This window comes from Oryzias latipes, chromosome 7 (genome assembly GCF_053564925.1).
Source record: "Oryzias latipes strain Hd-rR chromosome 7, Olatipes_Hd-rR_3.1".
NCBI classification, from domain to species: Eukaryota; Metazoa; Chordata; class Actinopteri; order Beloniformes; family Adrianichthyidae; genus Oryzias; species Oryzias latipes.
The window spans coordinates 19,389,750-19,407,946 of record NC_136243.1 but is presented as its reverse complement, the minus strand read 5'-3'; the positions used below and the strand labels follow the sequence as shown (position 1 = coordinate 19,407,946).

Below are 18,197 nucleotides of genomic sequence, written 5' to 3'. Positions count from 1 at the left end.
ACATAAAGGGGCTCCATCTGATTGTTCAAATGTATAAAGGGATTTATTTGATTCTTTAAACACTAGGGCTGCACGATATGAGGAAAACTTGCGATATGCGATATTAGTGATCAATATTGCGATAACGATAAATTTGCGGTAAATAAACAAATAGAAAAATAAACAAAAAAAATCATTCCCACTTCATTGCAACAGTTTAAAAATTATACTCCAAATGACCCTCATCGACATGGGGGACAAACATCTAACATAACAGGCCTCCATCTGATTGGTCAACAATGGGAAGGCGTCCATCTGATTGGTCAAAGCATAAAGGGATTTATTTGATTCATTAAATGCTTCAAGCTGCTAGAAGATTGTTTTAACACATTTTGGGTTTGCGATTTATTGCGATATTCGCCATCTTTTGCGATATGCATATTGCAGAGCTGGATATTGCGATAACGATAAATTTGCGGTATATTGTGCAGGCCTATTAAACACCAAAACTTTTAAGTGTCACCACAGCTGTTCACATAAAAAAAAAAAACTTTTGTTCACATGTAAATCAGCTTACCAGTTTGTATAGTAAATTTCAACATTTTCATAATATTAAACTGACATTTCTTTCTAAATCCATTTTTAGGAAAAACACAAATAGAGCAATTAAGACTAATGGGGATTATTAAAATGTCATCAACTCCATGTTGTGTCAGGAACTGCTAGAAAAACGCCCAAAGAAGACCAGGTTTGATGGAAAAACCTAAAACATTTATAAATAAACTCAAACAATACCATAAGACAAAGGGAGAAACAAAAAAGAGTGACATAGTAGATGACCTGTCAATGAAGACCTAAAAACCACGCCTAAATAAACTGAGATCATTAACTTAAATGAAGACAGATCTGTATAAATTACTTAAACATGATGTGAAGGGAAAACACGCAAAATGAAAGCAGAAATATGACTGAAAAAAAAACAAAAAAGCAAAACTCAAAAGGAACATCCTTATGGTTTAATTGCGCTGTACAGTGTAAGCTGTACAGCGCTGTTCAGAGAAACTTGTTTTTTTTTCTCTGTTCAGAGAAAGTAAGGAATAAGCATTTACCAGTAACTGATTATTAAACAACCATTATTGACGAAGCATAAAAGACAAAAATCTAGCAAAAAATTTTGATAAAACATGTGCAACAAAGAAGGCATCATGAAGACAGTCCCCAAATCTTTTTCTGTATTTACCTGTTAGCTGATGACTGTTACCAGCTGTCCAAAGCTGCAAACTCTGGCCTAAATTAAGGGGATTATTTGCCCTAAACTTTTAGTAGAGACACCATGGCACTGTGACTGCACTGGAGTGAAAACAATAGCCAAAAGCAATGATTTCCACTTAGTATATTGTTGAGAATATAATTAAAAATGCCTTCTGTGGATCACATGGCTGATACCCAGGCAGCCAACAGGCTGAAGATCCGATCAATTCCACTTAGCCTTATCTTGATTTTTTTCTAGATTTCTAAGATCTTAAGTAATGGATTATAAAATTAAAAAAATATAACCCTATATTGGGCTATTTCGTAAATTTTTGAAATTCGACAGTTCTAACTGTATGCAAATCTTGTACAGTAAAATCTAGGATGCACAATTTGTAACGATGCCCTTCAAGAGCTGATATAATTCATTTGGTTCTTTACAGTAGAGACCTGAGACCAGTAGGAGGCCATGGCACTTCCCCCCAGAACTGCTTGCCAACTATTTCAGACTTGGATGATACATTTGGAGATCATTAAATGGTCCTAAATGAGACCCTGGCGTGAGAGTGCAGTCTAACCATCTGGCTCTATTGTGCGCCTGAGCTGTGTTCAAATTCAGCCAGCAGCTTTAGTACACCTGATTGGATGAATGCTGGGTGTGCCTAACAATTTCAGCCAATCGGGGAGCCCTTTAATCACACACTGAAAACCTGCCCCGGTCACTCTTTTTCTCTTTGAATGGACCATCGGGTTAGATGCTCTCTGTATTGTTCAAGCTGTTGATGTGCTTTCTTACATTGGTGGCTTCTAATAAAACGGGATGACTACTTTAATGTGTCTTTGCTTGGTAAATGTGTAAATATATGTAACTAAACAGAAGACAAACTTAAACTCTAAGCAGATTTCAAAGTTGTATTCTGTTCTTCAAAGGCCTAATACGTCTTTGTAATGAGTTTTTAAATAGTAAAAATACTTTAGCCTATTGTGTTGGTTTCAGCTGGCCAATTAATTTTTTTAAACATGTTATTTTACTTGAGATGTATTTGTTTCTCCGCATTTTACAGGTCAGAAGTTAAGCAAGGACCTGAAGCACTTCCTGAGCTTGAGGTTTCAGAAGTCGTCACCTGACCATGAGCTGCAGAAAACTATCCGAGCCAATCTTTATCGTCACGCAGTGCCTTGTGAGTAAAAGTTTTTCATTGTTTTTCCTGCTGCTTTACTCTTTTTTTTCCTTCCTTATTCTGGCTTGTTTGCAATTTTTTCAACCTTTTTTATTTCTGCTTTATCATTTAAGACATTCAGGAGCCCCTGTTCTGATGAACTGAAGAAAACTATGTTTATAATATTGTTTTTTATTGCTTTCCACTAAAAGCACTTTAGTCTTATGCTGCCTTGAGCAGAATTTTTACAGTTGTATCACATGGCTGTGTAAGGGAAAGCGTGGGGTCGAGCCAAACTTTTCACACTGTGTCAAATGCCACATCTTGGTTTGCTTACATCACATCTAGTCATGGCTCATTGACACAGTTTAGTTCTCTTCTCAATAAAATCTTAAGGATTTCAACAAAACTCAGTGTGGTGAACATTAAACAACCTGGTTTAGATCACCACTCACAAGTGACTAATCAAAACAGCACTGTCTCCTCCTTCAGTGTCCGTGTTTTTGAATGCACATGTTTGTGATGGGCTGCACCTTAAGAAAATGAGGCTTCTAGGCAAATCTGTTTTTTGCTCTCTTTTTGCTCTTGGCATTTTCTCGCTCTATCTGTGCTTCTCTTGCACTCAGCCATGTGACTAGTAAATCCGCCTCTCTGAGCCTCTCACAGCGCCCTGTCTAGGATTATGATGTCCTGATATATTGAAAATAGATTCCTGCCTGATTATGTGATAAACATGGAAGGCTCTTGCAAAGGTCACGACATGATGCAGATGCTCTGGTGTACAGAAGGCAAAGTGTGATCCAGATGTAAATATTAACATTGAATTTAACATTTTGCTATATTTCAAAACAATTATATATATATGCAGGTCGAGGACATTAAGATAATTCTTTTGAAAAAAAAAAGTCTCAAATATTATTGCTTCAATAGAAAATGTGACTTATCCTTGTGCAAAAAAATACAACAAAACTCAGTGCATGATTTTTTTATGCATGATGTGTCACATTTTTAGGTGACTAAACCAAACGTTCATCCATTTTTCTTCCATGTTAGTGATAAACCAACAGATACTTGCATGAATAGAGTGAAAAGAAATAACATTTAATACCTAACTGCAATAGACTTGATTTTAGTCTGTCAAAAGGTCAGAGGTCAAATGCAATTGCTCAAAAGACAAAAACCAACCCTTAAAGCTGCTTATTTAAAATGCAATTGAGGGTTTAAAATTTAATTACAAAATCTAATATTTTTGGTACATTAGACCACCACAAGTTTGTCAATACTCAAAAAAATGGACATGGTTATTTTAAAAGTAAATGAGGTCATGGGATATTTATAAAGTGTCTACAAGGCAATCCCAGCAAAAGGCTGGAAATTCTGTCCAGATGGCTTTAAATAAACGTGTGTAAATCACCTCAGACAACTGAGGAGTTTCTGAGCATGCCTTTAAAAGAAAGTAAGATTAAGACAATCCCACGACTTGATGTCCATCAGTAAAAACATTGCATTCTTCACAAAGCCTAAGACAGCACACACCACAGTAAAACAGAACAGTGGCAACATCATCATACCTTCATCATCATCAAGGCTTATTTTTTTTTAACTTGTATAGTCTTTTCCCACTTAAAAATAATAATGGCATACATTTCTGATAAAGACTAGCTGATTTGGTAAAATTATATGGAAGCGATTCTGTAGCACAATTAAAAATAAAAGTCAAAACCAGAAATGCTTTTTCATTTTCAAAATGAAGCTGCATTTTTTGACTCAAAATGAAAATGAAAAAGCAGTCCTTCAAAATGCATATTTAAATGATACAGCTATGATATTTCAGCCAGCTGTGAATATTTTACACTCTGGTAAATAAAAGCTGAAATGTCTAGTAGATACAGTAAACAGGAAGACTACAAGTAACACTGGATCATTTATCATGTGGCCATAGAGTGGGGTCTGTAAATCCTTTAAGACATAAAGTTGACTAATATTATTGGACCACTGTTTTAAATGAAACACCAAAGTGAAAATTCATCTCTCAATACTGTTTGACCTTCCACGTCTATCTGTAACACAAAATCACACATTGTTCTAATCAATAGATTGGGTGATAAGTCAATGCATTAGATAAATATTTGTGTACGTTTTTTTACAATATAAAAATATATTATATGGTAATATTAACTAATACATACAAATATTATTCAATAATGTATATAATATATACTATACACAACTATATTAATTTGATAGATTTAAATATTAATAATATTTACAAATAATACTAAATATAATAATATATTTCATTTTTTATTTGGATGTTTTATCATTTTTATTAGAAGCAATAAAGCAAAACGTGGAACACTTAACTATGAGTCTCAGGGCATATTCATATAAGGAAAATATGTTTGTTTAATTGCTTCCGTGGTCCAGATCAAGTGAGGATTATGTTTCGTTGGGTTCAGTTTGTATTTACCTTACGCTTTTTGCAAATGATTAGAATTTGTAAACAGAAGCACGTGTGTGTGTGTGTGTGACAATTGCTGCATCCTTTGGCCAGAAATAACGACAATAAGCTTATTTCCAAAAAGGCTTGATGGCGTTTTTAGTTGAGGCAGATTGAGGTTTGTTAATATTCAAACCGTAAATTTACTAGAGATGCCACAATTCTTGGTTTAAAACCAACCCGTGTGTTCCACCTTTAAATCTCATCATAAGGAAAGTGAAGTTTTGCATCCCTGCTGTTTACATTAAAATCATCAAACATGTGCTGTGGTAAATTTAAGAGGAATTTATCATTTATCGTTACATTTCACACTAAATGGTTTTTGTCGTTGCTATTAGCAAAGATTTTTATGTTTTTGTAATACGCAAATACATTTGTTTGTGACTAATGTGTAAATCGATATCTGGTTCATTATATCCAAACCAAACATACATTGTAAAATATGAAGGAATGTAAATCACTCAAAATGGCCCAAACTCTATGTTAGCATTTTTGTTTACGGCTGGATTTTCATGATTCCTTACTTTTTTGTTTTTACTTCTGTGTTGAAGACCCACTCCAATACAAATTGTTATTGTCATTTTTACCATATTCTTGTGGCATTTCCTGGTGATGGTGGACATATATAAAGAAAATTAAGCTTAAAATTGCTTTTCAGAGTATTTATCCAAATTGTTGTGAGTTTACCTACACAGTTTGAAAAAGCTTAGTTGTGAAGCTACTATGGCAAGCCACAAGCTCCCTGCTCCGCTCTATTCCGATGCATCCGCTTGCAGACGGTAAGACCCACTTTTGTCTTCATTTTTCCCATTTGAGCTGGAATCTGGTTCAAAACTGGATAGCTTAGATATTGCTCGCCATTTTTGTTGCACCGCTATTTTAGGCGGGGGGTGTGAGGGTCTGTAAGCTAGTAGGAAAGAGTGTAAACAAAGGGATGATGGGAAGGGAGGGCAGGCTTAGTCTGTGTAAACGGTCCCACCCACAGCTCAGAGGCAACTCTGAGTTCTGTCACTCTGCTGAAACTATGTCCTAGAAATTGATACAGGTTTTTTGATTTGGGCAAAAAACAGTATAATGATAATTAAAAGACCAGTGGGAATAAATACTTTGAATATAGAACAAGACATGATTGGAGTGGATCTTTAACTATTTTTGCACTATGGTGCCATATTCTCTTTGTGGCGACCTACAACTGCTGCCATCCTTTTTTACTGTCCCTTCCTCTCTTGCAAACAAATGCAAATATTTTCCTAACATGACGAGGCAGAACAACAAAAGCAGTCAAATAAAGCCACACTTCTCAGCCGTGTGTTTTCTTTTGTCTCTGTTTGTTGTGTGCCCTCCCCCTCCCCTCCAAACTGTTGTTCTCTTCTCCCCATGCTTGACTCGAACAGGTGGGTTTCCCTCTGCCTGAGGTGTTTTTTTCCTTTCATGTTTCTGTTTTTTTTTGGTGTGTGCTTGGGGGACATGTGTTCATGTGTTTTGGAAAAAGCGCCCACCCTCCTGTCCGTCCCTCTTCCCTTGCTTGGCTGCCACAGATGGCCATTGTTGTTGTGCGCCGCAAATGTCACAGTTGATAGAGAAGTTCTCCCAATCTCTCGTGGGATTCGTTTCCCCTCTCTTGTCTGCAGCTGCCGCTTGCGGATGAGGGTTATCTCCGCGTTATCCCATCGTTTGAGCCACAGAGTGAACCAATCATCCCTCCCCCACCTGATCTCTCCCCTCCCTCCGTCTCTCTGTTGCTCTTCTCTCTTCTTCACTTCAAATCCTCCAGTGAGTGTCAGCGTCCCTGTGGCTCGGCGGTGGCTTCTGCCTTCTTCAGTCTCTGTCATACTCTAGCTGCTCCTGCTGCCTCTGCTGCTCTCACCCTCCATCTCCTCCCTTCTCTATCTCTCTTTCTCCCTCCCCTACTCTCTGTCTTTCATTCCCTCGCTTCCTTGTTTTCCACCCCATTGCCGATCTCGGGGAAATCATTGTGAGAGACAAATTTCTCTGTTTGCTGCTCACACAAAAGAAAAGGATTACTGGTTGATTTGCTGGCTCCGGGCTTATTCTGCATCCAGGCAAGTGTCATCGCCTCACTGTCCTCTACTGCACTTAATCGTTATTTTTTTCATGCTCTCAACATCATCGCCATTCAGAGTCTGTTATGTATGCTTGGCAGAGAGTGTGGTTGATGCTGTGTATATAGGCTAAGGGAATCAGGGAAGGTGGGGGTAGGGGTGGGAATTATGTGAGGGAAAGAGGAGGGCAGGCACACTTGGATCAGGCACGTCCAACCCAGAGGGACAGATGGCCAGTAGCCCTGGTGCTTTTTCCTCTTTGCTTTTCTGATTCACCCTGCAGGCTTTGTGTAAGGCCCACTAATACACAGACCTTCTTTTCAAGAAGCAAGACATGGCTGCTCTCCTTAGAAGAGGGAGGAGGGGGGGGGGGTTGTGTGTAGAATGGACAGGGTACAGGAAAGGATAGGAGCTGAAGATGGAGGACGGGGGTAGAAGGAGAGGCAGAGGAGAGCAGGTTTCCAAGAGGAGGCTGGGATAGAGGGGAAGAAGGGAAGAAATGAGGAGCTGGGAGCAAACTGGAAGGGGGGGTCATTGGCTTTGAATGCAAGGAGGTCAGGTCCAGATGCTGCTCAAACAAAAGGGCTTCTCTGGGGGAACGGCAGGGGGAAGCGTGGCACTCGCCATTGTGTATGTCGCTGCATTGCAGGGTGCTGCCGGGGAGCCTCATGCTAATGATGGCCATTCATTCTCGTAATGGATGAGTGGGCCCCAGTTTCTGTTTGTCTGCCTTTCACAGACGCATGGTTCATATTTTGTTCGTTTACCCAGACATCCGTTGTGTTAACACACAGTTTTCTCTGGAAATGGCAAGGGATGACAAAATGATGGCTTCCAAACTTAATGAGGAGGCTTTGCAAATATGTCTTTTTGCATGGTAATGATGTAAAAGGGCAGGTGCAAGGTTTGTGTATGTGCAAGAGTGTGTTTAGGAGCTTTATACTTCATGCTTGATACGTTTGCTTTTTTTTTTTTTACATTTTACAGAGACAGTGACAAACAAGTGTCATATGTCAACAAAAAAGAATCTGAATTTAAATTCAGATTAAAAAATAAGAAAATCCTTCTTTTTTAATGTTCAGAAAGACAAAAATATGCAGTGAAGTTTTTTTTTAAGGTTTCTTTGATTATTTTTGGTATTTAAAAAAAAAATCCCCCCATTATTCATATGAAATGCTTTCGACACCACAATCTCCTCCTCTGTTTGTACAGCCTCCTGGAGCTGCTAATCAACTTAATCAACCCTGTGATCGCGAATATAAAGTGTGCCTCACAATAATATTTATGTAGCACAGCATCCTTATTCACAGAGCCATGTCAAGCTATTGTCAGATAGTTTCTTTTTGATCTTGTTAATACTCAAGTAAGTGTAGATTGTTGAGAGGATCACTTCAGTTACTTAGGTCAAATTGAAGCCATAAGACTGCAGCGTCTGCACGCTCAGTCCAGACTGATGTTTCAGCCAAAGAGGGGCTCCAGTCGGCTCCAAAGTATAATTGTTTATTCAGACAGGTTCAAACCAAGCTCACTCTTCAGTTTAGTCACTGCGATAAAATGCTGCTGATGAGAATCCTCTTGATTAGGTTGAGAATATGAAGTGTTTCTGTTTACTGACTAAACAGAGGTTCTCTGTTAAGGCCATGAAAACTCATCTGTGTGTGAGAGTCTTGTGATGATTAGGAGGAAATTCCGCTGTGATGATCAGTTAGCTTTCGTGATGTGGCCTCGCAGCAATGCAGTGGACATACATTTGATCTATTTCCCTGCAAACAGTTTAAATTCCAGTTTTCTTTATATTGCTAAGTCCATTTAATTGATTGAGGTAACATTTGAACTAAAAGAGAACTAAGCATGCTGTCTAAAATGTCTGTGTAGGCCATCAAAACTATTCATGTATTTATTTATTAGTATTATTTGGTGATCAGTGATTTGTATTGTCACTCGTTTTGTATTGTGACTGGCTTTTTCCTTTGAGTTGCCATGACTGGTGAGTTTTTCCTCTGTGAGATGAATAAAGTTCAATTCAATTTAATGAGCAGGTCACCCCAAAGTATATTACCATTATGACTATTTTGGTTGTCCAACACTTTTAGGGAGTACAAATACTTGTGTTTTTATACTAAATCATAATACCAGTGCTAATTAATTGTAAAAAAACAAAACAAAAACAGATACCCAGAGGGGTTTGGGTGATGCCTTTACACATGCTTTGTCATCATAGAATGTGTAATTACAAAAGGTTTGAGTATAATAATATTTCTTATTAACTAATAAGAAAAGTCTTCTCAAACAAAAAGCGAATCCCTCCATAGGCTGTCATTTTATCTGTGTGTGACTTCCAGTGTGGGTCATAGTGGAGGTTTTTGTGTACAAATTAGATTAGGGTGATACTTTGATGAACTTTGCCTATGACAAAACGTTGGGATGTATTTGGATGTCAAGTAGAGAAGTTTTTTTAAATATGATTTTTTCTAATTTCATGACAATTTACTTTTTAATTTTTCTGGTTATTTTTTTAATTTCATAAACAGCCATTTAACATGAACCTACAGCTTTGGACCTTTAATATTTGCTGTTTTATTTACCGTTAATAAACTAAATGCTTGTAAAAAACATTGTTTTTTTTGCTTTTAGGTTAAAGTGCAGTGTGGGCACTATGGGCCATGCACAAAGTGTATGCAAATTTTAGTCTGATGCAGCATTTGCATGTAATAAAAGCTTTCTATCCAATGTATTTGCTGTCCTAGCTTGGCTGTGTAAAGCTTTTTTTTGTTTAATTTCATTTGATCTTACCTCTTCATGATCATTCACAAACAATAGTAAAATCCTTGTTATTGAATAAAATAAAATGAAAAAAACAAACAAACAGCGTGTGAGAGAAGGAGTGGGCAGGAGTAGGCAGGGGGACGTGTGATGGCAGCCATTGGTCCCGGTTATAAACTGGTGTGTGAGTGGCTCACATTGGCTTAGCCTCCAAGCTGGGCTGGACATCTAATTTGCTTTGCTCATGGAGCTTTGAAGAAAAAACGGCAACTGCTTATTAGCTGCCTGCCTGAATGAGCTTGCAGACTAGGAGCTACTGCTCGCTCACAGACAGCTGGATAATTCATGGGTGGCTTGGACAAAAAGGGGAGAGCAGAATTCCGCCTGCCCACATTTATCTTTTTAAAGATATGTATGGAATAACATGCAAAGAGAAAAAGAACAAAAGGACTAGCATAGGCAGTGGAAAGGTAATTCTGTGACATTTACTTCCCCTCCTGGGAATGATATACCCAGCTTCCGAGATTAGACTGAAAAAGATGTGGGTGGGGATAAAAGCAGGTGGGGCAACTCAGAATACACCTATGGAGAGCTATGGTGTGATATTGATAAACTGTGGTCTGTTGTTCACCGCTATGACAGTTGTGTGCATGCATGTATACACACTTGTCTGTGTAAGATTGGCTTTGTTTAAGTATCTTTATGTAACAGTGGCATTTTCTCACCACTGGCTCTTGCAGCAATTACTCCAATGTCAATTTTTATCTTACTTTAATGTTTTTTGTCGTTGACTATTTCCTATATTTTTCTCCTTCGAGGAAAAATATATATTTTAAATTTGGTTCCATTTTAAAAAATATTCAGCAAAAAATGCTTCAGATGGTGCCACTTTTCATTTCTAGTGCACAAACCCACCTTCCCATTCTTATCCACTATATTGAAAAGGGAGAAATAGGGAGGGAGCAAGCGAAACAGCAGGAGAAGCAACTGGACTCAGCTGCGAGGAGTGCTGTGGCGCGAGCTGAAAGAATAGCTTGTTGTGTCGGGCAGCAGCAGTATTGTGTGTCAGGCTTTTCCCTCCCTGTGCCCTCTCCTCTTTAATGGGGAACTCAATCAACCTATTATTTGTACAACAGTAGATTAACTCTATTGTGCAAAAAAACTACTATAACTGAAGCTTTTAAGAAGAATGCCAGCCTAAACACATTGCTGGGTATTGTTCAAAATCGTTGAATTTGAATGGTTGTTTGCTAAAGCAATGAGACAGAAGCTTCGATCTCTTAACACCCAAGTCGCTGCAAAAAAATAAATTCTGTTTAATTTTATGCCAACTGTTAAATCAGAAAGGTTCAACTAAAATAGTGCGGATGTGCACATGTAAAAATTCATTTTTCTGTTTTTTTTCCACATTTTTAAAATTTCTTTTACAAAGGGTGGCTCTTTTGTTCCATAAGACTAACAATAAGCAAAATAATGTTAGTTAAAAGAAGTCATAGTCATATTTTTAGCAGTCTAGAATGTGGTATAAAAGGTAATGCAATGCAGGGTTCTTCTCCTAAAACACCAAATAAGTTAAACCATCATTTAAATGATCGTGTTGACTAAGAGTTTGTACATATTATTTTATTTTATTATTTTATTTATTACTGCTCTATTCTTATTCTTAATATTTTTATTCATATTATTAAAACTAACTAAAAATTAAAACTTTAATTTTAGTCCTTTTTATTCAAAGAACTTCACATGATACCTACAACTAAGAGCAATTTAAGGATAACTGCTTTGGCCAAATGTACATTGACTATCATCCAAAGCAGACCCTTTCCTTTTTTGTTAAACCAGACCAATCAAAACGAAAGCTGAAAAATGTTTTCAAAATTCCTTTTCTAACCAAACTGAGCATTTTGGAAAATATAGTGTGAAAGAATAAAGTTTCATCACCAATTCCTTTTGGAATCATCAACCTCCTAAGACCTGGCATCCGCATGCAGGGCCTTCGCATTTTGTGTTTTATTACCACACTAGTTATTCCCTGGAACTTGGACTCTGTGACCACGAGTTGAGAGGGTTAACTCAAATATAAGCTCGAGCCTCACAAGGTTTTTGAAAAACCTTGTTGATTTTGCTGTCCTAGCTGTAGCTAAATTCACTGAAGGCTCTGTGATCTTAGAGCTGCATGGTTGTGCATGAACTTTATTGCATAGTACTAAGCTTTAAAGACAGCTGGTCAACAAAAGAGGTGGATTCTTAAGTAGCAACAGATCAAAACGTTGGTTAGTTGTAAGCTTACATTAAAATGGTAATAAAACAATGTCAAAAATTGAAAATTGGAAAATAATATCACAGCTAGTGCAACTTTTACTGTACTTATTGCACTCATTGTATTAGAAAATGCACAGTTGATTTTAAAATGACAGTTTTACATCTGTTATTGATGTTTTAACCAGAAAAGTAAAAAGTATTACACAAAGCATGGAAGATTATATGCCATCTAAGAAAAAATATCAGGAAAAAAATGTGACTGTATCTTTAAGTCTTAAAAAATCTTACTTTTTGTTTGCATTCATCACAGAATTCCCCTGTGATTTTTCAACTGGAAGTTTATGCAATCAGAAATCACAGACGCCGATAGATTCCTGAAGAAGCTTCCTGTAACCCATGTTGGTCATCATTTGAAAAAAACACAGTTTGGTTCTCTTCTTGGGCTGCACAGTGACGCAGTGGTTAGCTCTCTTGCCTCACAGCAAGAAGGCCCGATTTAAGTCCCGGCTGGGGGACCTGAAACAGAACACCCACAGGGGACCTTTCTGTGTGGAGTTTGCATGTTCTTCCACGTGCATGCGTGGGTTTTCTGCGGGGACTCCGGCTTCCTCCTACCCTCCAAAAACATGCTTCGTAGGTTAATTGGTTACTCCAAACTGTCCCTAAGTGTGAATGTGAGAGTGCGTGGGTATGTGATTGTGGCCCTGCGACAGACTGGCCACCTGTCCAGGATGTACCCTGCCGTCATCCATGAGTAGCCAGGATAGGCTCTGGCAGCCCCGTGACCCCGAAAGAGATGGGTTTAGAACCATAAATCTGATGGCCTTCAATATTGATACTCCCTATGTTCTCTTCCACAAATCACCCATGTTTTATGGAAATGTTATCAAAAGAGAAGCTTATTCCTCATATATAGTTTTTTTTCTATTAATAATATTTGTAAAAGTTAAAATTATTTCAGAAAGATAGACTGTTTTTAAATGTAAAGGGGCTTTTTTGTAAAGGCATAGTGAATGACTGAAAAAGAATAGTTGTGCTGGAAATCAACTTCTTTATCATTCCTAGGAGCAGGCCTAAAGAGATTATTGCATGTAAAGTGAAAATATATGATATCTCTGAACATGTTTGGATTACCTGTATATATTTATTAACTACGTGTGTAGCTGAAGCCTTATGTCTTCAATCTATGCATCTCTAATGAATCCTTTAGATAGGAGTTTAAAGGCAACTCCCTCTGTAACCGTCAGTCCCCGTTCTACTTCTTTCTGCAACTTAATTTTTTAGTGCTTCCCCTTTATACCTATGTTTCCATAACATACACCATTAGGATGAGACGTGTTTATTCTGGAAACAAGCCGTATTTTTGGATGTCGCATAGAAAATACAGGTGTTTTGAAGATTTTTGAATTTGTTGGTTGTTCACAATTCATTTAATAAGTACGTTTAGATGTTGTTACTACAATTTAAACCTGCTTTAAGTTAGTTCTTGTGTGCACTCCCCTAGCAAAAACTCACACCAACAGCCAGCTGGTTGTGAAAGCAGCAGATGTTAGGCTGAACTGCTGTGTGTTGGTAACTTTGTGTGTCTACAAGCGCGTGTCTGTGTGTATGTCTTTACTTGACAATGAGAGGAGGCCTCCCCCCGCCAACAACAGCAGGAAGACGATAGAGGGTATCAGATGTCGTGGAAGTGCTGTCAGACCTCTACCTATTGTTAAAACACAGCGATTTGTGTTTTTCACCTGGATTTGTGTGTGTTTGTGTGTGTGCACGTGATTGTTGCTGTTTCAAGCCAGTTAGACAGGTACAGAATTAGACTTTACAGCTAACTGGCATTTTATTGTCGCTGACCTTGGTGGGAGGGAATATCCTCACAGGTGAATGGAGCTGTGTGTTTTAGAGGAATTAATAATATTTTGGCCTGAGGTGATGATAAGCAAAAATAATCCAGGTCAGACCAGGACAGCAGCATGGAAGCTGTAGAGGTAGAGACATACTTTGCCTAATGGTAATTTTGTTTGAATACCATAAAAAAAAAGCTAGTGTAATATTTGGACCCTTTTTGTTTGACCAGAGTTTTTTAGGAGAACTGGTTGTTTTGGTTGACGAATCTGTAAAAAAAAAAGAAATTTTATATTATGGTGTCACTTGTTAAGAGAGAAAGTATTCAAAAAATAAACAAACGGAAGACCAAAGTTCTCTTTCCAGTTTTAAAGGATCACATCTCAACTTTACGATTACCTTTTATGCTAAAGAGGCATAGCTGATGGTTGACCCCTTTATTCAGGTAGAACAATAAGGGTTTTAGTCATGTCATGGAAGTCAGGGAAGGCTGGAGGGGTCTCTAGATTAGCCCCTTTTCAGTTTGTGAATGAAATACTACTTCATTATTTCCTTCACAAACTGAAACATTTCTGTGTAGTCTCTCATTCACCTTGGTGGATTTCATCCAGTAGATAAAAAAATGATAAACCAAATTCTGTTTTATACACTATTCAATGCTTCAGATAAAATGAAAGACTAAATCTGCATTGTCACAAAGTAAACTTAAACTATTTAAATATCTTTAAATACCCACTCCGATGATCTTTTGATTTATTTTAAAAGCTTTCCCAGTGGTATTTTAATCACAATTATGCAATTTTTGGCCAAACCAAAGAAAATCGGTGTTGTTTTCCAGAAGATAGTTTATGGAGAGTGGCAGGAGTTCATTAATGTGGTTCTAAGTTGTTGGTTGCAGAGCTGTCCCGTTGCAGAGCTGAACGGAGCAAGGAGCTTGTGGCCCGCCCAGAGTATTTTCTGCACAAAAGAAAAAAAAAGCTCTTTTTTCAAAGTAATTTTTTATCTGCTCTTGATTTGCACTGATTTAAATAAAGAAATACTCAGAAATGCTTACTTTTCTTAATATATGTCCTCCGTTATCAGAAGAATCCCAAATGAACATGTTAAAAACAATAATATACAGGATTTCATTGGAGTGGGTGTTTAAGAAATAGGCAACATAAAAAAGAAAACAACAAAAGAATTTGTTACATGAAATCTGTCCATTATAACTAACCTGCTTACCTCTATTTTCTTTGGATGAACATGACAGCTTACTGATACTTTATCCATTGTGGAAATACAAGCAGAGTTACTCCCAACTACATGTCTTTGAAAACAACTGAACTGTAAGATTATAGTTTAGGATCTTTATTATGAAATGAAACACAGCAGAGTAACAAGTTGTCACTGGCAGAGCTTTCATTTAGTGCATCTACAGTACAACCAGTGGTTAGGAGCTCACTGAAATTAATAAAAACACACAGCAAATACAAGTGACTGCAATTAGTATTTCTGTTTTTCTGAGTAAAGACTTTAGTTATGAAGATACAAGATCAGATTTGAGACTCCTCCACATTGATAAGAGACAGCAAGGATGACATAATCCTAAGGTCAGGATACCTTTCAGACGCCTGTCAGAGGAGGCGTGACACACATTTTCCAATCGGAAGGGGCATCTGGGAAGCCTCAGGACTCCCTGGAGAGATCTCCCAGCTGGCTTGGGAATGCTTTAGGATTACCACAGATGAGCCAGTAAAGGGTGTCTGGGTATAGGGAGGTCAAGAAATTTCTTCTTAAACAAATAAGTTGCTTTAAAAGAACAACCTGAACTAACAGACATGTTACCATTTAAAAATGTTTTGGCTTTTTTTGTTTTTTCCAAATTTTGCTAATTAAAATTTGAGTTTAGTGCAACTTAATGACTGAAGCCTTTAATTAAATTACAAATATTCAAACTATCTGCAAATTCGGACTTGATTTTCAAAAAAGGTTTCAGTGGTGATCACTTAAATAATATTTATTGTTAAATATAAGTCTACTACTCAGAAGATATTAGCAGCTGCATTTTTAACCTCAATGGGTGAAAAATGTAAAGACTATTTAACATAAAAACGTTCCCTTAAAGTCCTGCTTTGACCATTTTCTGATTTTTTTTCCGAAGTGTTCCCGGTGGTCTTTTAATTATAATGACACCGTTTTAAGACAATATCAAAGAGACGGTGTTGATTTCTAGGACACCGTTTCTGCAGAGCAGCAGGAGTTCATTAGAAATTTATCTCTGAGTTGCGCTCAGAACAATTGACGGGAAGTAAGCCTGCACTCCTTTCCCATCATTCCTTTGTTTACCCTGGCTATGTCCGAATTCCCACCATAATCCGTATAAAGTGCACAATATAGTGCGTTACAATCTACAATTCCAAAATCAAGTTTCTATGAAAAACCTGTGTGCATCGATGCTCACTAGATCAGAGAACATAGACCACAATGTGTTGTGTCAGAACAGTTTTTGTCAAAAAAAATTATTTAAATGCTTTTTTTAATAAACCATCAGTGTTTTTATCTTCATAAGACAGTGGACACATAAATAATCGTTGCAAAAAGCTCACATCAATATGATTTTAACTTTGTGAAATTGATGACATCATATCCCCCATTAAAAAAAAAAAAGAGTAGTGAGCATGGTGTCCGAATTGCTTTTAAAATTCAGGGCACTACATAGTGCCACACTTTATAAGTTTTTAGTAGTTAGGGGTTGGGTGGGAATTCGGACATAGCCACTCTCTCTTGGTAGCTAACAGCCCCTTACAATCCCACACTAAAATAAGTGGTGGGACAAAAATGGTGATCAATGTTGGAGCTTTCCAGCTGCACAGTTTTGAGTCAGATACCAGCTCGGATGAGGAAAACGAAGACGCACATGGATATATTTGTCTGCAAGTGGATGCATCAGAATACAGCGCAGCAGAGAGCTTGTAGCCCGCCGATTGTAATTTTCAAATAACAACAAACTTTTCCCAATGTCATTTTTTTGCCTGCTACTGATTTACCTTGACTTGAATAAAGGAATACTCAGAAATGCAACTTTAATCTCAATTTTCTTTATATATGTTCTCCATTATGAGGAAAATACTACAAGCACATGTTAAAAACACCAAAGACACAATTTTCATTGGAGTGAGTCTGTCATCTTGTGTATCATAGCTTTTACAACAAGGGTTAGTGACTTATTAAATCAAATAAATATGAATTGCAAAATAATTAAAGAGCAAAGATTATACCAGACAGCTATAGGCTAAAAAAATGTCTATGTTTGAAATGTTCTTGCTACACTACCTCAGTTAATTGAGGTTAGTTCTAAATGACAGTTTTTCTCGTAACCCTTGTGCTATCCTTGGCACTTTAACGTTGGGAGTTGGGTCATCTAGACCCACTAGACAATGCTCTTAACCTTTTTTCTTCAATGATTTGTGATCTTCACTGGTGTCCATGGATAACATGAAATCTTTCCACCTTTATCCACCTTTGTCATTGTAGGAATAACACGTCAATGCAAGGGTGGGGTCATCTAAGATAGCACTTAACCAAAATATGGTTCTATTTATGTTTAGTGGCTGCTCCCTTAACATTTTTCTCTTCCTGTGCATTTGTTTCTTCTCCTCTGATCTTAGCTGGAGATAGGGGGACACGACTGGAAGTGGTGTGGAGAAAATGTCAACAATGTCAACAACCAATAAAAAATAAAAATGGGTGGGAAGTAGAGGTACTTAATTGTTGGGTACTTGTTGGAAACACCTGAGATCAAAGTTAGATCAGAAGTGTCAGGGCTTTAGGAATCATATATGCTCATCCAAAAAAGTAATTTTTCAGGAGCACAAGCTGACAGGCTCTAAACCTCTTTTCTGCAAACAGGATTTAAAATCCGTCTAGATTTGCCTAAAGAACTTTCCTTCTCTAAAACTGATTGATTTTCTGATGCAGTGCAGTGTGCAAAACGAATTATTATTAATAAACCTTTCAACCCTTGCAAAATTTTTTCAACATATTGATTTAGGCATTTTCTTATTTAAATGCCAAATGATATGGAGCAACATGAAGCAAATAAATATTTGGGGGGGATTGTAAAAGATTCAGTGGCCAGATGGTCACAGAATCTGCAGCTCTCTGAAGCTGAGCAAAGTGGTCTCTATTTTTTTTCTCCTCCTATAATCTCATGCATGTAAACCTTGTGATTGCAAAACCCATGAAAAGAAGCAAACTTGTGTAAAAAATAAACAAAAGCACTTACTTTGCAGTAAGAAGTATTTTTACTGTAAAAAATGGCTAAAGTGACTTTACAGCCTCATTTAGCTGCATTGTGTTTTGTTTTGATATATAGAAAGGATTTAAATGGCTCCC

General features: G+C 37.3%; 1 protein-coding gene across 22 annotated transcripts in view; it reads left to right on the top strand.

The window, feature by feature from the left end:
* The window catches only part of LOC101168460 (membrane-associated guanylate kinase, WW and PDZ domain-containing protein 1), an 82,972-nt gene that overhangs the window by 21,816 nt on the left and 42,959 nt on the right, over nucleotides 1-18,197 (top strand). For 16 of the 22 annotated variants that reach the window (XM_078950502.1, XM_011477255.4, XM_011477254.4 and 13 more), the window contains exon 2: nucleotides 2,295-2,411. In XM_078950502.1, the coding sequence (XP_078806628.1) occupies nucleotides 2,295-2,411 (117 nt within the window). Of the gene's footprint in view, nucleotides 1-2,294; nucleotides 2,412-6,631; nucleotides 6,954-18,197 lie in introns of those variants that run through there. The other 6 variants (XM_078950507.1, XM_078950505.1, XM_078950504.1 and 3 more) reach the window with 2 other exon arrangements.